At 32.5% G+C, this 27,897-nt stretch overlaps 1 protein-coding gene across 1 annotated transcript in view; it reads right to left on the bottom strand.

Moving 5' to 3' along the window:
- Positions 1–654: 654 nt before the first annotated feature.
- The window catches only part of LOC140050287 (uncharacterized), a 92,309-nt gene continuing 65,066 nt past the window's right edge, over positions 655–27,897 (bottom strand). The window contains exons 2-11 of the mRNA XM_072095408.1: positions 20,834–20,895; positions 19,270–19,483; positions 15,021–15,116; positions 13,965–14,101; positions 10,717–10,966; positions 10,106–10,245; positions 9,466–9,633; positions 6,827–8,198; positions 6,208–6,464; positions 655–5,491 (exon numbers count right to left, since the gene is read on the bottom strand). Of these exons, the coding sequence (XP_071951509.1) occupies positions 5,317–5,491; positions 6,208–6,464; positions 6,827–8,198; positions 9,466–9,633; positions 10,106–10,245; positions 10,717–10,966; positions 13,965–14,101; positions 15,021–15,116; positions 19,270–19,483; positions 20,834–20,895 (2,871 nt within the window). The 3' untranslated portion in view covers positions 655–5,316. The remainder of the gene's footprint in view (positions 5,492–6,207; positions 6,465–6,826; positions 8,199–9,465; positions 9,634–10,105; positions 10,246–10,716; positions 10,967–13,964; positions 14,102–15,020; positions 15,117–19,269; positions 19,484–20,833; positions 20,896–27,897) is intronic.

The raw sequence follows: 27,897 nt of genomic DNA, 5'->3' as shown, positions 1-27,897 counted from the left end.
ACTACTGATCTTTATTCCTTTCAAAATCTAATCTATGTTTAAAATGATACATATGCCAAAAATGTTTATACACAGGGGGAATACGATCTATTCTATGTGTATAAACATAGGGAAATTATGGGTCCTAATGGTTTATTATGATGATTTACCCAATACACATTTCCTTGTAAAAGGATCTTTTGTTGGCTAGTGGAAAATGCTTGCTTTAAAACCCCTATAAAGATGTACTGTGCAGTTTAGTTAAAATAAGTTACCTACCTTTATTCCATAGATCTTCATTATAACTCCAGTAAAGTAAAAGTAATAAAGAAACACAAGATGATACTTAAAAATAGCTGGAAGATCTCCTAAGCATACAACAATAAGATGTATTGCTGTACACTAGCAAATTGCAATTGAATTAAAACAATAGCAAACACAAAAGATAATAGAACAATAGGGAGTAATCCATTAGTAAAATGTTGGAGATATTTGATCAATTGAATTGAGATTATATTGCTAAATTGTACACTACTGTATTACCTTTATGACAATTTTAAGTTAGTTGAGTAATACAGCTTTTATAGGAATATTTTTTTTTATTAAAGCAATCTCTACTATTTTCCTGATCATGCAAGATCATATAAACAAAGAATAAAAAATAAACTAAAAATATATATTTTGTTGTAATATTTATTTTAGTTCAACATAAATCCAGTATCTCATACTGGTTTGGTATTTTTCATAATTTATAAAAGAATATCAACAGAATTTTAATTCTTCTGTGCTTATTGGCGTTTTAACCGTATCCTCATGAATTTATAAATTATTTGATGGATATGCAACTTATATACGTTTTAAAATTTAAAGAAATATAGAAAAGTACAATTCTGAGATGCTTTGGAGAAACTATTACAGTAGAACCTCTATTCAGGGGACACCCCTACTTAGAGATCACTCCAATTAAGGGGAAACCCCTCTTTGAGAACACCCCAATTAAGGTACACTTCTATTTAGAAGACACCCCTGTTTAGAGAGCACTCCAATTAAGGGGAAACCCTTCTTTGAGAACACCCCAATTAAGGGACACCCTATTTATTTAGAGGACACCCCTATTTAAACTAAATTCCAATTAATTGGCACCCCCATTCAAAGAACACCCCAATTAATAATTTAATGGACATTCTATTGAAGGGCCACTTCTATTACGGGAACAAATGAGGGGGAAATATACATTTTAACACTATGACCCATATTCACCCCAGGATACATTGTTTGGTCCTGAAGGTGTTCCCTTAACAGAGGTTCTATACTGTTATCTTGAAGAATATTTTAACATGAAAGCAATTAAATTTCTTAATTACTAATTTATACAATCACAAACATACACATATTTGACAATCTTGACATTTTTACATTTACTATTTAATTTAATTGTTGTCTTGGCACTACTGTGTATTACATATCTTAATTATTCTTTATTAAATATATTCATATCATGAGATGATTTTTTTTTATCATATTATTATAGTATCAAAAGTAATTGTTATTATTAACTTACTGATATCAAAATTAGTTGGCAAAACGCATTGCAGTACATATAAGGTGATCTTTAAAAATTAATACTACAGTAAAAAAAAAACAACAAAAAACAGTAAAGAAAGAAAATGATGTACCAAATACATTTCTAATTTCATTTACTACTGTCTATGCTGCTAATTTTAATACGAAGATTTTGAGCAATAGTATAAATAATAGCAGGTTAAGATAAGAATTGTATCCCTGTGTTAATAAGTTTATGGCATTGTGTGTTTGTACAGGTATTCATAAATGTCCACAATTATAAAGAAAATTATGTATTAACCTGAATAATAATTGTTAATTTGATGGAATTTCATGATTTTGTTATCCAATACACATATAACTACTGTTAATTCAATGTTGACATTTAGTATCTGGATAGAACCAGTCTATACTAACACTGTCCACCTGGATAAAACCAGTTTAACTAGACAATCCTGGATCAAACCAGAAAAAACTGGGTCTAACAGGCTATACGGGATCTAACCAGGAATAACTAGATATACGATGGGGATATTCAGTGTACAACACAGAACAGAATCATATCTTGAATTTTGCATATTAAAATCTTTGGCAAGTACAAAGTATAGATGATAACAAAAACGAAGATAAAACAAGCTTCCAAGCATCATATCCATTTGAAAATATTAATAAACACTTAAAAATTCAGATGTACTAGCACACAATTCCTTTTCCATTAACATTTAAAAAAAAGAATGAATTCTCTAAACTTAACTATAATTTCTGGAATGAATACCATTATTTATTTATAACCCACTGACTAAATAAAACTAAGTATAAATCTATAGGTTCATAACAAAATGAAAAGATACACTATTGTTTTATGCTGCCCTCTGTTGAGAGATTACTACAAGCATCTCAAATACCAAAATACTGTACTATGCATCACTTAAATTACTGCCTATCCACTTATTAATTAAACTTAATTTTTTTGTAGCATGTGTACAATATCTTGGTATTTATAAGTCTATATATTAATGTCTTTCAAAATTATGGTAATCCTTACACCATAAAGTGTTGGAATCAACGCAATGAAAATGTAAATCATGAAATATAATATCACTTAAGCACCTAACTGTCAATATCAACGTTTTAACGTAATAATCGGTGGAAATAAAATGCGTTAAAAATAACACTTGTAACGAATTATGCACTTTCTCAAATAAAATCCACAGTAAACTGTCGCGTGGGTAAAAAAAAACATTACACTTGGCGTAATGTAGTCATTAAAAATATCAAGGGATTTTTAGGGAGTTTTAAAACACTGCCCATGTTTGGTCATAAAATCTGTGTTCATCCTATGAACATATTAATTATCTTGTAGTTTACTAATTGAAATAGTTTATAAAATTAAATGCAATCTTTATATGTGGGACACTGCCCATAATTCATGTCCATGGGAGCTTGCATATAAAAACCAACTCTGCACAACCTACACAGGTCAACTTTGTCCTGACAGTTTGAACTTGAATCCTTTTCTTTCCCTTATGGCTTGAGATCTTTATCAACTGATTTTGATATCTTAGTATAAATATATAAAAATAGGTAGCAGCATATGCTAGAAATAAGCGACGAACCAAGTCCGTATTTTTGAAGGCAGATTAACCTTGGTCCTGTACTAACCTAGTAGTCCTCCTTCAAGAATACATGCCCTAAAGTTCTATTAAAGGATTTTAAACTGGAAAACAATATGATCAAGTCCTAAGGTAGATCAGATAAACAAATTAACTATAGATACTTTTTATCATAATTACCATCTATATTTCACCATTAATATATAATTACCATTTTTCTTATTGCGCATGTATCCCTACATACAGTACATTGATTGTCATATTTTTTTAAGGCAGCATAAAACTTTGCCAAGAGATTCTTTTTGATAACTAAAACCTATTACCTGGATTTTGTCTAAAAAAAATAGAAAAAAAAATTTACAGATCAGAAAATTTTTTTTTAAGAGAATACTAAAAATCATAGTTTCATTAGCTGGAAACCTCCAAATAAATTGGTTGGAGACACTAGCTTTAGACTCAAAGAATTATGCTGTTATGATCTATTTTCAGCATTTTTGTTGGGCAGTTAAAAAGTTTTCTCTTTGCCTTTAACAAATATTAGAAGGATATTTCATCGATATCACAGCAAAGCAACTTTCATTGCTCCTTGGGATCAATAAAGTTCATTGCTTTTAGATTTGAAGATTACTGACGGACAGGGTCGTAAATTTTGCAATGTAATGTTGCTGAAGAAGGAAACATTTCAGCAGCTGTTGTCTCTCCCAAAGTGATCATATTATATTAATACAAGTTAAACATTAAAGTATAAAGAGCAATTTCACCATAGCAACATAGGTGCAATGATACAGCACAAACAGATGGGTTACTGAAAATGAACACTAAAAATGATATTGAGAAACAATAAAAATGACAATAAAAAAAAACCTAGTTGAAAAAGTCACAGTGGTATAATATAAGGATTGATGGATTAGCAAAAAGAGATACTGATAGATGATAATTCTACATGAATATAAATGAAAATTCAAAAGATGAATTGAAAATAAAGAAAGAAAGAAATAACAATAATGTTACTACTACATATTCTGATGTGTGCTCACAGGTGCTATGATAGGTACAGTAAAACTCTAATTAAGGGAACACCTCCAGGTTCCAACAAAGTTCCCTTTAATAGGGGCGTCTCTTGAATAGGGGTTGGCATTAGTGTTAAAACATATATTGCTCATTATTTGTTTTTTTTCACAGTAGTGTCCCCTGAATACGGTTCCCCAAAGGTGGGGTTCTGCTGAGTACTTAGTTAATTTTCCCAAAACCTACAAAGGGGTACCAAAAGAAATATTGTAGAAAAGTACTTTCTTGCTTGGAAAAGAAATTTCTTGAAAAATAAATGCATTTTATAAATATAAAATTTACTAAAAAAATGAGTACATACTATAGAAATAAAAGAAAATTGTTTTCAATTTTTGTCTAAATTAAACATTATTTTTTATCCGTTATTCTCAGTTGTACCTTTCAACTTCGTCACCTTAATGATAATAAAATTGTAATTCTTTCCGAATTGTTATGTTATAGTTATACAGTACATTTATTTGGTAGGATTCAGTGTAATTTACAAGTTTATATATTAATGTTCTTTAACCCAGACTTCACACCTGAAACTATCTTGACACCAAAATAATAGACAGTTTTCATTGTAGTCTAAGATCATGTTCACACCTACAGACTGAATGTTCTTTCACATGTCAACTAGAATTTGTTCAGACATGGCAGCAGCTAATAACTATGCTTATTGTTACAAATGGAATTGGCATTATCTGTTGGGTAAACTGCCATCAATCTATAACGACTGATGTGTCGATTGGTTTAGCTCAGACTCCTTCCACTCTGGACCATTTGATTGGTTGGTGATTTCACAAGCTTGAAATTGTTTGTGCATGATTTGCATATCATTGGTTTCGTTCACTAATCTGGTATTTTGAAGCACAGTCAGTATTTCCACTACTATTTGGGTATGATATGAAATCATGACATTTATGAACAGGCCTTTAGCTTTTACTACTGCAGTATAAATGTGTGAACAGGCTTTTAGCATTTACTACTGCAGTATAAATGTGTGAACAGGCTTTTAGCATTTACTACTGCAGTATAAAACATAGATACTGGAATTCAAGGTTTTAATATCATCTGAACCGTCACTGCTCTGGAATTTTAAATACGCCCTTAATTACGATGTACACAGTTCTACAAAAGATCCAGGAAACAAGCCAGATCGACCTGAACTCTTCAAAGTTCCTTTGAACCAACCGTCGTCACGCTTCTTATGTACGTATACAACATCTCCAATTTTCAGGCTTAATTCGGCATCGCTGTTGGCTGGATATGGTACCACTGCTTTATATCTGAAAAAAATCAAATAACTTGTAATCAAAATCTATATAATTTCAAATTTACAAAAGCACATAATGTATCATAATAGTGGTGAAAATGCAACAACTCCAAATTTAGTTTAATAAAAATAAAAAAACATAACAAAAATTCATCATCTGGATTTGTATGTTTTAAAGCTGTCGACAGCATGAGTGTCTTTGAATAACATATTATCACATATTTGATTTATTACTTCAATAATATATATAGTGACTTTTTTCCGCAGATATTTTTCAAAGAGATTAAATTGTGTGCATAAATGATTTATTAGGACACTTTTATATCTATCACCAACAGCTTAATGTGTAGACAATTCAATTTTAACAATTTCAAACTTTGGATACAGTAGCTAAAAATGGAACAAAACAATTTGCAGGTTGGGTGATGTGGAAATAATTACTGTTAAATTCAAACAGGGAAAGGGGGTAATCAGGCTTTATGTCGACACAGTTAAGATAACTGAGCTCAACAACTTCATCATCATCAAAGTTTGTGAACAAAATATGTACGCGGTGATACTTCTTGCAACACTTCACGTCTGTGTGTTCCAACACTCGGGAGAGTAACACGCTAAACAAGTTTAAATGAATTCCAACTTTAATAATCATTTTGTGCAAATATTGGCGGTCTGGATCGACTATTAACTAAAATTGAAAAACAGAATAAATTATATGATGAAAATACTTACATAGCTCTGAGTAGCGGTGGGGTTTTTGTAGGTTTTTCTCTTCGTTCCGCTCCATTTGACGTGCCGTTCTCAGTTTCGGGTCGACTAGTACTGTCCATTGATTTGGATTTATGATGACTACTGCCACCATGAGATGCCTGTTCATCAATCGGTAATGATGAAGTTCTGACATGTGTATTTTCATCTGGTGGTGATTTTGATCTTTTGCGTAATTTGCGCATAAAGCTAGATGAGCGTTCTTTTTCCTTACGTTCTTTCTGCAAGAGAGAACAAGTATAATATTTATTTTATCAGAACAGAATTGCTTATAAATCTTTGCATTTCACTTCCAAAACAGATTTTTTTTTTTTGGGTCTTGGACCTTCATACTATGACTCTTTCACTAGTAAGTTTTCTATTTGTGTCAGTGCAGGATTTAGAACTGTTTACACTAATGTTAATTCATTGTGCACATACAGGGCTTCCTCTCTCGATTCTTTGACATAGTTTTCTAGGATAATAGGACCTGGTGATGACCCGCCAATATACGTAGGTTGTAGGTTGTTGGAAATAGAAAGCTCCCATTATCATTAGGAAGACAAGAGGGTCAATAATTAAAGATAAAAAAGCAACACAATACCTTTTCATTCTTTGGTGAACCACCTGCATTTGAACTTGGAAAGAAGACATCATAATCAGCTACGGTCCTATTTGGAGGTGTAATCGGTGGATCCATCACAGCCAGTAGACCATCAGGCCCAGTTTGATACACCGGTTTTGGAACAAATTCAGAGTACATTGGTGTTGCAGAATATGCTGGAGGCGGAGAACCAGGTGGGGAACACGTTGGAGGTGGTGTGTACCCAGGGGGTGGAGTGTGACTGGTAGGTTTATGTACTGATAGCTTTTTATCTTGTTCACCTTCACTGTGTCTACGACTTTTATGTGGTGATACATTTAGTCCGTAATTAGTTGGCGGAGTTGGTTGTTGTGGTTCTTCCGAAATATGAGGTGAACGAGGTCGATCACATTGAGTTGAACTTTGATTATTTACAGATGCACCAGGTTGAAGTAATGCATGTCGGTCGTTAGCACCGGCTGATGTTGACCGACGACGCATTGGACTCGCTCCCGGTGAACTGCTTCGGACCTCTTTAGCTGGGTCCGAAGTAGTTCTTTGTACATTTTGTATACGATTCATGGCACTATTTGGCACTTTAGTGGTTGTAGTTTGAGTTTGTGAATTTACACACACTTTATTGTGTGAACGCATTTTTACATTTGCTCCCATTGACTGCGTTGATACATTCCCATTTGACTGTGTGTGAACAGGACTAACATTTCCTTGTGTACATTGATTTTCAAATCTAGCATTTTGCGCAGGCTGCATTGGCACATTTGGTGGACTTGCTGAACCGTGTCTGTAAGTAGCAGATGGTTGTTTTGGTCTCACTGGTTGTTGTGTCCGTACTGACATTCTATGTGCACCTGTTTGAGTGCTTGCAGCTGTTTTCACTGCATGATTCACAGGTGGTGAATTACGTGGTGAATTGTTTACAGATTGCCTAGCAACCGGAGATGGAACATTTCCAGGTGCTGAATGTTTCTGTTGAGCACGCTCAGACTGTGATATCAATTTTTGATTTGATGCTTGGGTACGAGAGTCAATCACTTTGGATGCATCATGGGATGGAAGAGATTGTATTCTGGTTTCTAGTACTGGATGCGCAATTGGATTTCCAGAAATGACACCTGTTATTCCTTGGCCACCTGTTTTACCTGGTTGTGATATAGACATTGTTTGGCAAGCTGTTGAACTGACACCTGTATTTCGTATATGTAAATTAGCACCTGATTGGTTTGCTACAGAGGTGACAAGTTGTGATTGCGCAATTGAAGTGGCACCGGTTGTGGCAGTAGACGTTACAACAGTTGCCATAGTTACTGGTATTGGGGAATTTGAATTCATTTCAGATGTGTTACTTGCTGATGATCTACGAGGTTTATCATATCTGAAAAACAATTATCAATCATTTATGAAAATTAATTGCAAAATATGAATAGAACTTTACTAGTAAGCGTTCTCATCTTGTACAGTAGAACCTACAAACTAGTGTCCCTTGAATAGAGGTTTGCATATGGTAAAACATAATACTTTCCTAGTTTTTTTCATGAGAAAGTGTCTCCTTAATAAGAGTGTCCCCTGAATCAATTGGGTCTCGTCATTTGACCATCTGGTATTTCATGGGAAGGTGTCCCCTAAATAATATAACCTAAAAATAAGGTTTACGGTATTTCAAATTTAGTTAAGTCTATAGTGTTTATCCGATTTTTCCTGTCCGTCTCAAAATCATATTCAATTCTTTACCATGTTCTACTTTTTAAAACATAAAGAGAGACATTACCAGATGATGACCTACCATATGGTTCGAAGTACTATGCAATAAAAATTTATTTCAGAGACAAAATAAAACTTGCTCTAAGATTTATGAGAGACAGAAATTTACAAATAGAATAATTTTAAATTTCTATAATTCATAGTTCATAGTAGTAGAAAAATATGAAAATTTAACATTTCTAAATTTATTTTCTTATTGAAGTTTTATATGTTATACACAATATTGTATCAGGTAGAACACTGTTATATTTAATTTTAAAATATGCTATTTGTTTTTTAGACAATACAAGAATTGGTTCAGGAATAAGAACGCAAAAAGACTTTGGAGGTGGGACTACCCGGGGAAACAAGTCGATTCTTGGTACTGAATCTATTTCTGAAGTATCATAGGAATACTTGGTAATACAACATCACATGTGTTTCACATGTATCTAATAGTAACCTAATTCTTAACCTAATCTTACATAATACAGATACCACATGTGATGCTGTATTACCAAATATTCCTATGATACCTGGGAAATAGATATTATGTGGAGATACAGCACTGGGAATCGGGCGGGGAAACCCTGATTAAGGAAAAAAATTATCACGGTAAGCATTTCTTGTAAAAACTCAATGACCTGGCTAGAAAGAGGCCCACATCCAGACTAAGAGTTAACACTGGGACTATATCTGGGGTTATGCCTAGGATTAGACCCGAAGTGGGATTATACCCGAGGATATACGATAATAATTATATACAGTAGATCATATCCGGTGGAGGTCCCCTATTAGTGAAACTAGGTGAAACACTACATCCCCTATACAGGGGTACTTTAAGGAGACATGTGTCCTCTTATATGGAATCCTACTGTATACCTATCTTCTTTTCTACTTACTTGTACATTTGTACGTAATTTCCAGGAAACACGCCCATACGCCCAGTTTTGATAGATAGACCTTTGTACCATCCATCCCGACACTTTTCATTGACAGTATAAAATTCACCTTTATGAAGTTCTAACTCATCTGGGTTTTGAGGTTTATACGAGAAAACAGCTGTGTACCTATAGATTGAGACATTTGAATATTTGTTAGGCGACAGTGTTACAGTAGTGATACGAGCAGGACATTAATTTATTTAGGTCTTTTTTTTTCTGCATGAGGATCATATCAAGCTGCAACAAAGGGGTAGTGGTTCCTCCAAACAGTGACTGGCTTTTACATTGGGGAGTTGACCCTCTAGTTAAATTATATACTCTCTTTGGTAAATGTTGTATAATACATTTCTCTCACATAAACCAATGTGAATATGACTCCTCTTCAAAGTGTTGATGATTTTCTGAATCATCATTGTCTAAAGATCTGTCTACACTATCAAACTTTATGTGACAAAAAAATGTGATGTGCCCATATATGGACACGATGATGTATATATCACTACCATATTTGGGCATGTCGCAATTTTTTTTGTCAAACTAGTTTGATAGTGTATACGGAGCTTGAAAAACCGTATGCTAATTCACAAAAAAAACTTACACCTCCACTTGAGATTTTGCAAATGGCTGGTCACTCAAGTGCCTATTGCCGTTGAGAGCAGCAGCTGCTGCTGCAGTCCCAGCAGTCATTAGTGTTGGTGAGTTTGGTGTGTGCATCATAGTTACTATAGAAACTGGAATCTATAAGATGAAAATAAAATTCACACAGTTAATATAAGTCATCTTTTACATGACAAAACTCATGCCAATCAGAAAATTTATTATGTTTTTTAATGTAATGTGGGTTCAAATTACGAATAAAGATGTTGACGAATTAAAGGAAGAAATTCAAATATATAATTCTTCTGTTTAAAATTATTTTATCTAATATATGGCAAATATTGTTATTGCTATATATCAAACAATCAGTTTTTACATTAAGGGATCATTCCAACATTAATCTATATTGAAGTTACTGCATTAACTCCACATTTTTACTGCAAGAACATATAATTTTAATTTGTTACAATGTATATATTTATGAGGCAGTCATTGCAATAAAAATGATTACCTAACAAAGGCATCTGAACAATTGCATAAACAGGTTAAAGAGTAAACAAATGTAGTTATAATTTTTAAAATACAATACAAAAATAAATTCAATTGACGTACAGAAGAATTTGTTGGTAATGCTTGAGGTTTCCTGGAACTAGTTGCGGTCGTTGATATACTACTCGCTGTTGCTCCCATAGAAGACACAAGTCCAGGAGGGTCGATAAGAGTTGCTGCAGTCGGGTTACTGGAGCTCAGTAGCACGGGTGATCCTATTTCCATCGAGTGACGATGATGGTTATCTCGATGCGACTTGTTCTGCGAACTTAAGATGGCACCGAATGAATGTCGCTTCTGCGTTTTCTCACGTCTGAAAAAGAGAAAAATAATTATAAATGATGCATGGAATTATAGAAGATTTTATTGCAAAGTCTGTACACTACATACAGGAGTGTACACTATTCTAATATGAGCAAGATCACCATAATTGCAGAAATTGCCGAACTGATCATTACACTGTAATGGAATCTACAAGAAGTTATTTAACATTTTTTTATCTACTTAAAGTATTAACTATCATATGTATATTAGCTGACTAACATTTCAAAAGCCATGTAATTCAAAGCTGAAAATAAATATGGTAGATTACCAAAGACTATTTAGATACATTATCTTCTATAAATACACTGTAATAACATACTAAGAATAAAGGCAGTATGTTATTTTAATGAGGAAGAAATGATGTGCATAGCACAGAGAACATTGAAACACATTACAAAACCAGGCCTGTACATTTAGGAGAGGAAAGGGGATTTAGTCCTCTTTTTCATGAACAACACCTACCTCCCCATTCTAAAAAAAGCATAAAAACCACCCTAGATAACTTTTCAATAATACAGTATCAATTTTTAAATACGCACCAATTTGTTTTAAAAGGTAATCAATATAGTCACTGTACATTAAAAATATGGCATAAAATTTGCTACTGTTTTACACATTACAAAACCAGGCCTGTACATGTGGGAGAGGAAAGGGGATTTAGTGTTCTTGTTCATAACCAACATCCACCTCCCCTTTCTTCCAATTTACAACTCATCTTAAAATGCAATCTAATCAAGGCATGGTTTTATCGAAGGTCATAAAAAAAACTAAAATTACAGTATGTTTGGTTTGACCATTACAATTTGATTCTCAATTAAAGTTAAAAAGCAGTATATTCCTAAGGTCAATCAGCAAGTCAACGAATGTCCAGAAGACTTAACTTTAACATCCTAAGCTTTATGTGCAAACATCTCTGTCTGCCATCCTACTTCTATAAAGAATTCATTCAATACGTAATCAGCATACACACAAAATAACCAGTACATTTTAAAACAAATTGTACATAAACTTAAACCATTATCTATAATACCAAACAGCCCATAACATTTCCAGACAATATGGCCATAAAAAAATAGAACACATTTCGAAAACAGCAATGAGATTCGCCGTTTTTGGGGTGATAGTAACATAGCGTAACGATCCAATTGTAAATGTAAGGTGCTAGTTTTCTACACAGTTGTGAATGTCCCCTTTACAATGAGCAATCATAATGGCTATTAAGTACCTCATAAACAGTACATCTATGCTAACTGTCCTATTTTGCAGACATTGCACCAGCTTTCAAATGCATTGTATCATGATTATTTTTTTACCTGAGACAATTAATGTTTTTTACTTTCAACAGTTGATCTACTTTAAATTTTAGTTTATTCAAATACTCAAATTAGTTACATAATTTAAATCAATATTATATAAAAAAAAATTTAAGCAAATTTAACATTTAAAATTAAGACACCTGTATACCTGTTTGCATGCAGTATTTCAACCTTTTTTTTATAATAATACTATTTAGCCGCCGGAAACCCCTAGTCAGGGGACACATTTCTTGTGAAACGTACAAGGGGAAGTATGTTTTAATACTAACCAACTTACTTCAGGTTTTCCCTTATAATAGGGATTCACAGTATACTATATTGTTATTCCTTGGGCAAAAACTCTCTCTCTATCTACAGTATCCCCACCGATAACTCATTATGCAAATGGAACAGGATGAATTTCCCAAAGCCCAAGAATTTATAGTGAAGTATTTTCAAATGTTATTTATACTGTAACTGTCATATTAACAATAAGAAGCAAAATTTTATATTTGTTTTGATGATACAAAAACAATAATACTAATGACTGCTCCTACAAAACATTTGCCTTTAAACTGGTAAAATAATTTTAGCATATATAACACATCTAAATTTCTGCGCAAAATAGACCTGCTGTAAATGCGTTTAATATGCAACGGAGCGTCAAAATGAACTTAGCAAAGTATTCCCATTATAAGCATAACCTTTGTAGAACACGGTCCTCGTTTTGCTAACCTCGATCCGAGAATATTTTTTTAATTCATTTATTTTGTCTGGGTTTGTAAAATTGCAAAGAACAACAGGAATAGATATAGACAAGTAATTGAGAGTATACAAACTTAAGTACAGTATTTACACAATACCTAGACAGACTAACTAGAGGCTAAATTAAATTACTTTCAAGTCAATTGATATAGTTTAAAAAATAAGAAATTTAAATTTAAATTGAACATTTAATAATACACATCATTTAAAAAATAATGTATAATTAATTACTATCAAAACAATTCACTTCACATTAAAATAAAGTTTTAGTATTTAACAAATAAATAACAAAATTTACAACAATATAAATCTATTTGTGCTAAAATGTCATCTCAGAGCATAAAACAAAAAAATAGGCGGTTACTTTGTTTCATGGTTCAAGTACAGTATAATCACATTTACTTGAAACGCAATAACAACAAAACTTTAAAAGAAGTCCTGGATAGAAGAGTGCTGTGGCCACGAGAAAACACATTGAATCCGATAGGATCTGGACACATGCCCAAAACATCATTAACATAATTTGGCCTACCGTACTATAACGGTATAGCAATCAATAAAAAAAAACATTTTAAATGTTAACTGTATGAACTAGTAGCTACATACAGTAATACAAGTTGGAGAAGAGAAACGGCGTCATTGTAAATGATGAAAAGAATATTAGCTCCATGTGATGGGATAAGTAATAAAAAGAATAAATTGTCTTCTTGAGAAAAAAGGGGAAAATAAAAATAATATTACCTCCTTGTGAAATAGAAAGGGGGGAAAATAATAAAACAATATTACCTCCTTGTGAAATAAAAAGGGGGAAAATAATAAAGTACAATATTACCTACTTGTGAAATAGTAAGGGGTGAATAATAAAAATAAATATTACCTCCTTGTGAAGGAGAAAGGGGTGAATAATAAAATAAAAACAAATATTACCTCCTAGTGACCTCAGCAGTAGCACCTCCATTCTGTAAGCTGCCATTACCGTTACTGGCTGCACTCCCACTGCCAGATTCTGTTGTGGATTTGCGTGTCCATGTTTGACCAATTAAACTTTTGGCTGTTGAATTCATCTAGGAACGCAAACAAGAAGGAAAACGTTATCCTAACAAAGTTCAATGACATCATTGTACAATGGAATCAACAAGCTTCGCCCAGATTTCTTGGAACAGGACAAAGATTAACATTGAAAATGTTTACAAAAATGAATTGCAAATTTTTCCCACAGAAGCTTTATAAAAATATATTTTAGGATATGACATAAAAAGGAAACTAAAAAAAAATGGATTATATTCACGTCAATATTTTAGAATCCCTATTAAGGGGACACCTTTGAGACCCAACAAAGTGTCCCCTTAATAGGGGTGCCTCCTGAATTGGGGTTAGCCATAGTGTTAAATATTTCCCTCCATTCGTTTCGCTGGAATTTTTTGTCCCCTTAATAGAGGGATGTTACAAATTAGAGGTTAAAAGACCTATGGGTATCAATGGTCTGTAGACTTCTGGTCTCCTATTAGAATCACTTATCACTTTAACGAAAGGCCAATTAGTATCATTTTCATATCTGGACTATAGAAAAGAAGTAGCATTCAATGCAATGCCAAGGTACCTATGTCTATTCAATAACTTTTAGAACTTTTGCCAAATTTAAGGAATAGATTATGATTAGTTAGGATTGGTGGTCTAATGACCTAAAAAATATTGGAAATGGGCCTATATTCTTCATTTTATAGTACAGTTATTTACTGATTGAATTGAATTTAATTAAATGAATAGTATTTAACCTAAAGCTCCGTGTACACTATCAAACTTTATGCAACAAAAAATGTGATGTTTCCATATATGGACATGATGATGTCCTATCACTACCATATTTAGGCATATCACTACCATATTTGGGCACATCGCACTTTTTTTTGTCAAACTAGTTTGATAGTGTAGACAGAGCTTTAGAAGTACTGTATTCTAAACAAAATAAAAAGATTAGTTTACCTCTACAAACGAAATTGGAAATATACCGATCTTATCGCCTTTCTTCCCCTCAACCCAATTGTCATCGACTCGGCGAATCACGTTTAGAATTTCATCCTGAAACAGGAAGAGTAATGAAGAAGTTGATTTATGAATTGAAAGACAAAAAAGCTTTTAAACGAAGTGTTATCTACTGTACATTGTCTTACAAATCGTCTCGTAACATTCTCCTTTACCGACATACTTGTTAACGATAGCTTTTAAATGTACGAGTAATTTCAGTAACTGTATAAGTTAACGTTTTAAGTGTGTGATACACTGGTTTGCAGAGTGAAATCTGTGCTGCGTACTATATTTGGTTAAATAGCACGTTCAACATTTTCAGGGATTTTTCAGGTCACATTGTGTAAAGTATTGTTATGAATGTTAATTTTTAGTGGTAGCGATCAGCATGTTTGCAGTTACTTCTGAACATGTCCGCCTTTAAAAAATATTATGTTTTAAAATTAATAAATGCCACTAAAAATAAATGTTTGTTTATTTAAAACTTCTTTAATTTATGCATACAAATAAATTCTTGCATTGATACGCTCAACATGCTGCAACACAGTCATAGACTCATAGTGGTACATAACTATTAGGGAATTGACTTCTTCTCCTTCTTCTTCCAATTTAGTGCAAACTTCAGACTTGAAGACTATAGCACTTTGGTGGGATGTGGTGCGAGTGAGTTAGTTTTCGTAAAGAACCCCCTTAAATGATTTAAAAGTTGGTGCCTTTACAGTTGATTCTGCTAGGATGTTCCAATCTCTTGACGTTCTGGGAAAGGAGGACATCCAATGATAGTCCCGACTTGAGCGTGGAATATTATTTTCTGTTTTCTGTGCGAGAGGGGGCAGTGAGGTTTTTGGAGCTTAAGTATTTGTCCATATCAATTGCAACAAGGTTGTTGTGTATCTTGTAGAACATTGATAGTCTTGAGAGTTGACGTCTTTCAGCCAGGGTTCAAGTTCAAGTTCAAAAAACATTTATTTATTCAACAATGGCATTATACAGTATAATATAATTATAGGTGTGTACATAAATGAAAACATAGTAATAAGATAGTTCGTGGAGCATGGCACTGACACTGGCTGTACGTTCATATCTACTGAGAGTGAATCTTGCAGCACGGCTCGCTGATTGGCCACTGTGATGAAGCCATATTCTGTGGTCCTCTCTCCATCCATCACTTTTTAATATGATTACACTGGAATTATTCGTTAATTAATTATATAAACTCTGTGATTTTAACTCGATAAAAAAAAATTAAATTTTCATCACATCTGACAAAATAAAGAAAGACATGTGAAAACTTTTTTTTAAAGTAAAGTTATTATAAACAAGAGGATAGAAACAAAATGATAAATAGGGCAGTGGTTGACAAAACAATTTCTTTAGCTTTTATAATAAACATGTGTCACTTTGGTGGACATGGACTCAATATCCATTGAAATATAATTGCTTACCCTAGAAAGGCAAATTGGCAATACTACAAAACAAGTCTTACAAACCAAATTTCTCTGTGGAGAATTTGATTTATTAGTAATATAAATAAAAATATATCTTGCCATAAGCTGTCTAAAATGACACAGTAATTAGAACAGAAACACAGTAAATATAATTGCAATTATAATTGCAATGCTGATGCTGTCCCAAAGGAGTCGTGCAATTTACCAGTACTGGTATGTACTTTGTAATGCATTTGATTGCAAAATGTGAAGACAATACTGGATAATAGAGGCAGATTGAGCACTTTGGTGCAAAGAAGAGGAGGCATACCATTATTTAAGTTGTATTTTAATACTAATTATTGTTTGATGGATCTAGAATTAACATGTTAATAGTCTGTCCAAAAAAAAAAAAAAAAAAATCCTTTTTGCTGTCAAAAGGGGAGGTGCAACCCTAGAGGTGCAACCCTAGAGCTCCTCCCTGGATCTGTCCCAGATCCTCTGTATTTTTTGTACTCTATTTTCTTCTAAACCTTAATTTCGACATTCGTGCCATTTAAGTTGACGCAAAAATTTTACCTCGTGTTTTAGGTTATGTTAAAATGGTGTCAATTTCCCATAAAAAAGTGTTATTTTAGACCCAATTTTTGGCAATTCTTAATAGCTATCTCTACACCTTGCAGATCGCATAGATCAAGGTTATAGTTCTTTAAATTAACTTAATTGAGAATTGAGTGTGCTGTAATTGATGACATCACCAGTTGAATAATAGCTCAAAATCGAAGTTGTTCTGATGATGATAAAATCAATTATGAAAATGATGGATGACACGTCATATAACACTACTAGGCAATCATCACGTAATTATTGAAAGATGATATTGAAAGATGATATTGCAATTATAAGAAACTGTGAGTGAATTTAGCCCAAACTGGCATGAAAAATGTACCGATAAATGTAATGTAGATGAATAACATGTGACTCGCAGCATAACCAGGCTGAATTGCACAGGTGGGGGCCACACATAAAATAAACTGTCTCTTCTCTCCTACGGATCCTTTAGTGTTGAGTGCTAGCCACAAAACGGCACTCTCGTCTGTCCACAATAACAGGGGACAAGGTAACCGAATATTCTTCCAAAAGATGAACTGGTTTCTTTAAAGTTCTTGCGGGTATGAAAATGCTTGTGACTAAAATTGAAAATTGTTATCAAACTAAAAATCTCTGGATCATTCACCAGACTGTAAGTACATGCCTACCTAAACACTGAGCCATTTTCACAAGCATTGTCAACTATATTATTAAGCTTAATACCAATCATTCATTTTTGTTAATTCCTTGTCCATTTGATTCTCTTCTGCTTTGGCTGGATGGACCATCCTTGTTTAAAACTAAAATTGAAAAGCTCTTGTAAAATCTGTAAAAGCAGCAGCTAATATAAACCACGTTCAAATTTGTAAAATGATCAGCATTTTTCCGAAATGTAAATTGTAGAAACAAATAAATGATAGATATTAAGTATGGATGAATAGTTACCATATGACTATTCATAGACAAAATTATAAAGTGTGACATCAAAACTATTCTAGGCTACAAATACATGTTCAGACCAACATGCTATTCACAAAGAGTCTAGGAAAGAATCAACCGATCTAAAAAAATTGTGAAAGTTTGTCTTTGTAGTAATTATCTTCAGTAGACAATTTAAACTTTAAAGTTCACTTTAAAGAAAAAACAAAATCATGCATTTGTAGACTTTGTAAAAGCTTGTAAAATAAACTAGTTTTGGATATCAACATTACAGTTTTAAAGCCCAGGTTAAGAAATGCTTTCTATAGCTAAGGTAGGATTTCAATGTGAGCTACAACATAGAAAGTAAATCGCTATCTAAAGTGGTGCCATATTATGGTAATAAATATACCTGTATGATTAAGCCAAATGAGTTGAATGTCTGCTTCATTTGGCAATTTGTAACACTACCGTCGAAAATGGTTTAAATTACGTTTTAGATAGATTCTCTCATCGGGAAATTTCAATACAATCTCGATTAGCCTAGAAACATGTTCCATTGGTGAATTGTTTCTATGTGCTGTATTACAAAGTTGGTTAATAATTATTTTTACAGCACTGACGTCAAAATGAACAGTTCTTTTCTAAAATTGGGCTTACTTTTAAGTCTTTTTAAATATAATTCTTGTTTGGGGAATCTCATAGATAATTAATTGATGTGATAGGAAGAATAATCTAGTGTGGACCATGAAAAAAATCGGTAAGGTTGAAACCGGACTATCCATACTGGTGGCTACAGCGTGCTGGAATACCAACCATGTGAATTATAAACCATTACTTACAACTCTGAGGGAGGTGACACAGTTCTCTGATATTCTGAGTTCTCTAGATCTACAAAACTCAGCTTTGAGTGTGTCTTTCAAATGAAAAATCACAAGGATGATTTTCAATTCAGTATGGTTAGTTTACATACAGACACATTTTTACATAAAATAAACCTGATTTGTGAATTGTATAATGATGTAATTGCACACAGTGTCCTTGTTTCCCGCTTGTTTTTGTCCCTTTGTTTTGTGTCCCAGGCAAACCCGACCAAAGATCCTGCATCTTTCTGGCATCCTGCCTTCTTCCTATTTTCTCAAATTTCCATTTATAGTTATTTTATTACTATTATTATTTTTTATTTATTTAAAAAAAAATTGTTGTTTCAATAATAAAACGAAGAAAATAAATATTATTTTGAATTGAATTGAAAGACAACTGATACAAACCTTCACAAATGACAGACAATCTTTGTCATCTTTCTCTTTAACATCAAAACTATAGAGGGCCTTGCACTGCGCTGGTGCTTTTGGTAGTGGATGAACAACTTTAACGTACGCTGCAGGAAAGAAACCAACTTTGCCGTTTAATTCGCCTAAATACCAGTTTTCGTCAATTCGTTTACGGAGGATCACCATTTCTCCTTTGTTGAAAGTGAGATCACTGTAATAAGAAATTCATTTGAAATAAATAACCCTGGATTATCTTGGATAGAATATCTGATCTTCATTTTGATGAACACATTTATAGTAAAATTTGTTTTCTTGGAAATGTTTTGATAGATTTAAAAATAAACCATCTATAATAAAAAAAATATTTTAATATTTTATTCTCGCTGCTTCTTCTAATGTTTTCCTTAAAATATTTCAACAAATACGTTGCAATTTTCAAGGCATATTCCATTTGTTTTTCATATAATTCCATAAATTTCCACGACTTTTTCCATGACTTTTTAAGTCATAAAAACAAAGAGGGGTTCTACTATAGTTGAAAACAATCATTACGACAATTAGTTGATACCAAAAAACAAATGGTCTGATTGTGATTCTAACAATAGGTACTGTATATATTTCTTCTTAATAAATTTAACCAGACATGTTTTAGTATTGGTTTCCGAGAAAAAAAAATATGCCATGGCTGAAATTGGTAAAAAATGTTTACAATGGGTGTAAACACAGGTGTACAGGTAAAGACTGGTTATTGACTTTTAAATGGCAGACATGTGCTAAAAGAATGATTACTGATGGTTCCCATCACCATAAAATGAAAGGTAAAGTGCAAAGGGTAGCCAATTAACTTGTATGTTTATAGTATTGTGTTGGCAGTAAAGATGTGTTCATTCTTTTATGATGACAGAGGTCTAAGTTTATCCAAAGTTTATGGCATATTCATTTTATTTGTTTATGTGGCATAAAAAAGGTCCTGATATTTTCAAAAATGACTCGATGTTCTCTTTCTTAGGGTAGCTCTTTAAAATATTATTAAATCTAGAACATCTTTGCAAATACTACTAATACTATTTATTTCCTGATAGAAGTGAAGTGTTAAAATTGTATTTTCGTATCTAAGATTTATTGTTTTTTAGAGAAAAATACCTCAAATTATACATTAAATGAGAGTAAATTTTACTAAATTTCCTAACTTTTAACACTAGAAAAAAGGTCTTGCAGTATAGTACTTAGTTAAAAATGGATGGTTGTTTTCCATCTCCGCTATCAAAAACTATGTCAGGCTATTATAAACGTCGTTAAAAATGGATAGTTGTTTTCCATCTCCGCTATCAAAAACTATGTCAGGCTATTATAAACGTCGTTGAAATTTAGGCATATATTTTATAACAATAGGAATTATAAACCTGGAGCTATCCTAAAACATTCATCATACACACATTGCAGTATGAAGGTTTCTTTCAAATGTGAAATCCAATACATCTTATTGATTGATAGGCATATTTAATGACATGATTATATACACCTGTCAAGGCCTATTCAAAGTTTACATGAACTTTCTTACCAAGGCTCTTGGGCGTCGTACTTGAACAAGGCTTCTGCACAGGGTTGCTGTGTATTTGAATTCTGCAAAAATAACCATAATTATTGTTTAAATTATTAAATATTTATGATAAAATCATATTTTGCTATTTTATTTTTGACAATGCTATATAAAGTACAGGTAGAACACTAAATCCTTAGATAACATACCTCAATTGGTATGGGAATGTTTTCAGTGGTGGTATAGTAACGAAAATAGAAAACATCTATAGCAACTACTGTATTGTTGTAGCCTCCTTGTGTTGGCAATTGGGGAAAGAATAGAGAATTGAATATCTATATAGCTGCACACAGTACGGTACCAAGAACATTGTTAAAATGCCCGCTTCCCTAGTGCTAAAGATAGAACATGCCATTTTACATATTTTAGGGTCTGGGCCACCCTATTTCAAAATTCCTTGATCCGCCACTGTTGTATGGACTATTAATTAGGCCACAGATACTGTAGGTAAAAATTGTTCTTGGAGGGAGACAGTCATTTAAGCTAGTGTCCAACAAAAACAGTTTGACAGTTGATGTGTACTTGTTAAATATTCCATTAAAAAGTATTGAAAATATTAATGGATTTTCCTTTTTTAAATGTAAATTTTATACAACTGGGAACAGAACATTTGTGTTTAATAATTGTATTTATTCAGTTTTCTCACTTATCACTCATTTACATCACCGCCTTCGTGCAATTTCATCAAATTGTTAATTACCAGCTTTATCGCAGTGGTCATATCAATTACAGAAATCTAATTATACAATTGACAAGCCATCATATTATGACAACAACCTTAACCTCTGATTGGCTCTGATATTATGTAACCAATAGAAACGGTTACTAGAATAAAACATGATTTTAAATGATTTCGCAGAGAAAAAGACTACATCTCTCCTAGTCCTACGGACAACCTTTTCATACCACAGAAAATTTGGAAACTTAATTATGTTAACACTCATTTAATATAATATTTCATTGTTTTCCATACCTTTTCTAATTTGGTGAAAGATGAAATGTTATAATTTTCACTCGGCTACGCTTCTTTCACCCCATGCAATTATTTGTACCATTGCACTCATAAACATTCATTATTTGTATAATATACTGTATACATAACATACATATGGTATGTCTAATAGTATAATGTTCAGACAGGTCATAACACAACCTATATGAGCCACGGAGAATCCCAACTCGGCCACCAATTTAATAAATAATCCGCAAAATCAACAGCATGAAGTGAAAAAGTCTCGCCAATAATTAGTTGGCTAAGTCATGATGAACATTTATGACAGTCATTTGCTAAAAATATGCTTTTTTGAGGACTCATTAGTATGCAATAAATGTTACAATATTATATGCTTTTCACGTAAATTGCTTTGATATTATAACCAAAAGCAAGTTTTATAATCAGTATCAATTTTTGAACAAGGTTATAGTTCATAGAACATTGCCACAGAATCTTACAGAAAATGTTTTGCAAAAGTTTAAGAATATTCTAAAGTTTAAGAATATTCTAAAGTTTAAGAATATTTTAGAGTATAGATGCTTTTTAAAAGTTCATAAGTTAATGTTTGATACAGATAGAGATAAAAACTGTTTTAATAGACCCACTGTAACAGAGCATACACTCATTTTTAATTGTATGTAAACATTTTTACCCTAGAAAAGTTAACAGTAGAATAGATTTCTTGAGGACATATTTGGTCCCTGTGATCTTATCCCTTAAATGGCTAACAAAGCAAAAAAACAGTTTTAGTCAAATAATTACCATATTAGCTAAATTGAAATTCCAAAGTATAAATTGGATATCTTTACAGGGGACATAAAGTTTAACACAAATTAGCTTATAATAAAGTAATGTGTTTTTTTGTTGCCAAAAAAAAAAAAAAAATTGGTTTAATAGGAAAATATACAACTTTATAATAGGATTTAAATAAATATTTTGAAAAATCTAAAATATTTAGTTTGTTTTATTTCCCTCGTACTATTTGGTTTACCAACCAGATGCGTTGCAACCTGACCTCCTTACGCCCCAAGCAAGTCCCTTCTAGAATATCCTATCTAATATAATGTAACATTTAGTTATTAGCGGCCGAGGCGTGAAAATATACTATTATCTGGTATGTAATCCTAGTTCATTTTGCCAAGTGTAAGTAATAGAAACTGATTTTGGATTTTGTAGAGGACGTTGATCTTGTGTGGTACTTAGTAGGGTGTCTAGAAACAAACATTGTCTGCAGCAACATTGCAAGAAAATGAATTAAAGACGAATTCAATTTTGCAGTTTGTGTATCAAGTGAAAGCCCTATGGCACACATCAGTACTGTATGGGTATATACTGTATGAAATCATAACATCACATTATTTGTTTTAATAATAATTTGTTTTTAGAAAAAATACATGATTTAATAAATCCATAAATATATAGTAGATGACAGCATTTCAAAAAGATCATGGCATAATATCAAACATAGATTTTTCTTGTATTATATTATTATTATACTCAGATTGTATAAAAATAAGTGTTCCCAATACTGGGGGTATCCACTGAATAAGGGCCGTATAGTGTTTAAATATATTGCTCTTTCTTCATTTCACAGGTAAGTGTCCTCTTAATAGGGATCTCCTCTCAATCAGGGTTTTACTGTACTTATGAAGTTTACTATACTATGAGAAGTAAAGTCGACTGTCTCATTGTTAATAGGAATATTTGTGAAATGAATAATAAAATAATACAAATTTCATAATACTGTAGATACAATAGTATATTAAAACAGATATTTTGATAATAATTCCCTTAGAATACTCTTTTTTGAAAAAAGTATCAACTTTAAATGTACGGTAGATCTTAATATAAGGTTTATTTTAAAGTCATGAAACTAATGCTCTTCATGTAGAATTTAATCATGGAAGAAAGACCTTTATTATAAATGTCGCCCCCTACAGTCTATTTAAAACCAGGGCCAGTGGCAAACATTGTCAGTAATCTTAACACAAATTTCTATTTGTATTTACATGAATTATGGGTATAAGATATTCAGTACATATCAAGTGCTTGAAATCCCTAATGCTTTTCCATAGGTTAATGGCAAACAAAATCCAGGCATATCAAATTGATTTTATCGTATTGGTGTTTATTAAGCGGACAGAACACACACTTATAATTAGGGTAATTGAGAGGGTCTAAATGAACTGGCACCATCCACAGCATATTATCTGTGTGAGCAAACAGTTTGTGAAGGTTTTTAAACATCATCTGTTATACCACCTGATCCATATACTAATACTACAAATGGTATAATAATGTAGGAACTAGTTGCTCCATTAAACAGTACAAATGTAGAGATACAGTATTATCCAGCTCCAATACAAATCAATGCAGCCACACACTATAAAAGAAATTTAACAGTATTTTCAAATGAAAACTAACATGGTATGGTCATTTAGCTCTACAGCCCCATGGTATAGTCATGTTGTCAGAATGGAAATTGAAAGAGTCGCTAGATTTTGATGGAAACATTGGTGTAGAGAATAAAAGAGGAAGAATTCATTCCCATGTGAAGATGATTTTCTTATGGCCACTTACAGAGACATGGAGAACATTTTGTTCATGGAGCCAACATCCAGATAAAGCAGAGAAGAAGAAGATATGATAGACTGCTCTATTCAAAAACGCCGTGCCCAGTTTTTAAAAACGAAGTACATCTTTGGTCATTTCCATTGCATTAATAAAAATCATAATTAATATTTTCTGTTTTATAACATTTATTCAATTAAGTTGCTGTTTCCATCTTGAATCAAACGGTTGCAATGAATGCAAGCTACGGACGAATCATTGGTTTTGAAACGCTCTCCACATATTTGGCATGTTTTCAGAAGCTATCACAACGTATATTGGTTTATAAGCAGATGCTAGTGTTATATTAGTGCAGTCAAGTCTGTACTGTGCCTATAAGTGACTAGTGTTATCAATATATTGGTCTAGTGCATTTCAATTGAACAATAGCATTTTTTGTATAATATCTGGACTTTGATTTCACATAGCTAGGAGGTCCAAGATTTAAAAAAATTGATTACCGTAAGTATAATACATACATTCCTGGATACAATATTATATATCGTAATAGAAATATGCAAGTATGAAACTATGATGTTGATATTAATAATTCACATACATCATTTTGTATGAATTCGATTATGAGGATGGGCCTATTTTCCTAGAAGGATGGGATTATTTCCTAGGTTGGTTTTACTTTCTAGGATGGGGGTTTTCCTAGGAAGATGGGATTGTTTCCCAGAAGAATAGGCTTATTTCCAGGAGGGTGAGATTGTTTCCCAGAAGGAGGAGCTTATTTCTCAGGAAGACGAAATTGTTTCCCAGAATGGGTTTATTTCCCAGAAGAATGGGCTTATTTCTCAGGAAGATGGGATTGTTTCCTGTGATAGGTTTATTTCCAAAAGAATGGGCTTATTTCTCAGGAGGACGAGATTGTTTCCCAGAATGGGTTTATTTCCCAGAAGAATGGGCTTATTTCTCAGGAGGATGGGATTGTTTCCCAGGATGAGATTATTTCCCAGAAGGATGAGATTGTTTCCCAGAAGGGTGGGTTTATTTCTCAGGAAGGGCTTACACTGAGAATTGGAGGACATGGGTTTATTTCCTAGGAAGGGCTTAATTGTTCAGCATGAATGTAAAGTAATCAAATACAGGCAAATATCAATCGTAATATTAATGCTATAGTGTGTATGAAAATGGCAGCCTTTTTAATCATAACCAAGCCAGTTCAACATGTCATATTCTTCTTGATGGACTCTTCTATCAATAATAATAATAATTTTGGCTTTTTTTTCATTGACATAGCAGTTTCTAAGTATGATTGAGCCGATGAGAGACTTTCTAATCTATATAATGCAATGCTTAATACCAGTATTTCCTGACTATTTATCTACACGTTGAACTGGACACATTTCCTTGTTTCTTGCTGCTGTACTTAAACTTTTACACTTCTCTTGAAAGTGTCAGATCTTAAGAATACATCTATAAACTTAGTATGCGTAATCTACAAAATATTTCAGATGTCAAAATTGTACTAAAACTGTAAACAATAGAACAACTCAGTGCATTTCTGTCAACTAAAATTATTTTAGAAAAACAAGTTTTAATGTGGGGACAAGAGACTGTACATTATATCACAAATACCTGAACTAGATGTAGAGCACAGATTCAGAAAAATTTCATGCAGAATTTCAACAGTATTATTGTATTGTATTGATATTAAGCAAAGTTTCCAACATCAAACATGTTGAGAAGAAGGGGAGAGCAGTGTGTTTTCGTTTCTCAGTTCATACATGATGATAAATATTTTGTAAAATATTTTACTTCTTATTGAATATCTCATTGGCATTCAAGGATAAAAGGCCTAAAGCCAGAGCTTAGCAAAGAGCTAAAAGGATTTTTGTAGGCTAAGCCAATTTGAAGTCTATGAAAACAAGAAACAAGACAATAAGAGTCATCTACAGGTTAATATGCGAGATTAATTGGTACAACCAAGCTAACTTAAATTAGGAAAAACACACAAATTGCCTCTTTCCAATCGTGTGGTATTAAATACTTACTACAGAACACAATGAATAACTCTTGACATTCAAATTTACCACTGATATTTTACTCTTACTTATTTTACATTCTTAGCATCATTATTGTAATGATAAATTTTGCATAATTACCTCCCATTAAAAGTAGAGCTTTCAAATCGCATCTAACTTCCATTTAAATTCCAAAACTAAATAATTAATTAATAATTTTCAGTACCTAAAGTTTTCCCTTTTTTTATAGCCATTAACCTAATGACTTAAAGAAATTAAACTAAATGATGCTGATCGTATGTAGGCTGTATGGTTTGCAGAATATAGGAATAGGGATAAACTATTTTTCAGTTATATCTCCATCTTAGACTAGGGCAGTTGTCGGTTTATCCAAGTAATCTAGGCACGAAATAGATGTACCTATTACATTATGGTTTTTGATTAAGATCACTGACATACATCCTCCTTCAAGTGTGATACACAATGACACCAATAGACATCATTAAATAACCATCACTCAATGTAGCAAATAGAAAAACCAAGAGGCATGGTATCGATGATGTACTTAGGGAACGATAACTGGGACTCATCAGGAAAACCTTCGTGCTACTCATTGAATCCGTTTCGTGAATTTCTCACGAGAGATGGAGAACAAATTACAACTGATGAATTAACATTGGCCAATGAACTAGTATGTAGGCAATCAGAAATATTGATTAGGTTCTGACTTTACTCTCGTTCGGTTGTAATAAACTACCGTACATGAAAAAGAAAACGGTCGGTAAATGAAAAACTGAGATTGTATTCTTTTCGATCGAATCATAATCTTTAATTTGGATTTCACATGCTCTTGTTAGGTTTATAGATATGAATGTTTAAAAATTGAAATGTATAAGAAAGGAAATGAAAGTATTAATTCAAAATCATATGGTTCTTTAATCAAACAAATGTGTAATAGAAGATATTAAAAGTTTTGATAATTCTTTCAGTTTGCACATGCAAAAAAAAGAAACAAAACATTTTTCTGCACATTACAGTATGTTTTTTGAGGAAATGATTAATATAGATACAGTAGGTTATTTGTTTTGGTTATTTGTACAGAGATGGATTTAGCGGAGCTTATACCTTGATCGATAATGTGCTTGTCTTCTAATCCCAAGCTTCAATCCTGAACTAGTGCCAGGGTTGTAACTCTTTCTACTCCACTCAGTGAGGCTCAAATGAGACTTAAACCACTTTGCTTTGTAGAATTTTGGAGATTACACACACTCGGGTACACACCATACAAAACACTGGTGGTGATGCCTCAGAGTTGTGTGAAGTGATATGAAAATAGGACTGATATACACAATAAAATAGTAGTTTTTCCATCCTGCAATTGCCGAGTTTCTCAATGTACAGTAGGATGTGTGCGAGATAAAAAACGACTTCCGAAATAAAGATATTGAAAA

This window comes from Antedon mediterranea, chromosome 5 (assembly GCF_964355755.1).
Source record: "Antedon mediterranea chromosome 5, ecAntMedi1.1, whole genome shotgun sequence".
NCBI lineage: Eukaryota > Metazoa > Echinodermata > Crinoidea > Comatulida > Antedonidae > Antedon > Antedon mediterranea.
This window is presented reverse-complemented; position numbering and strand designations above follow the sequence as displayed.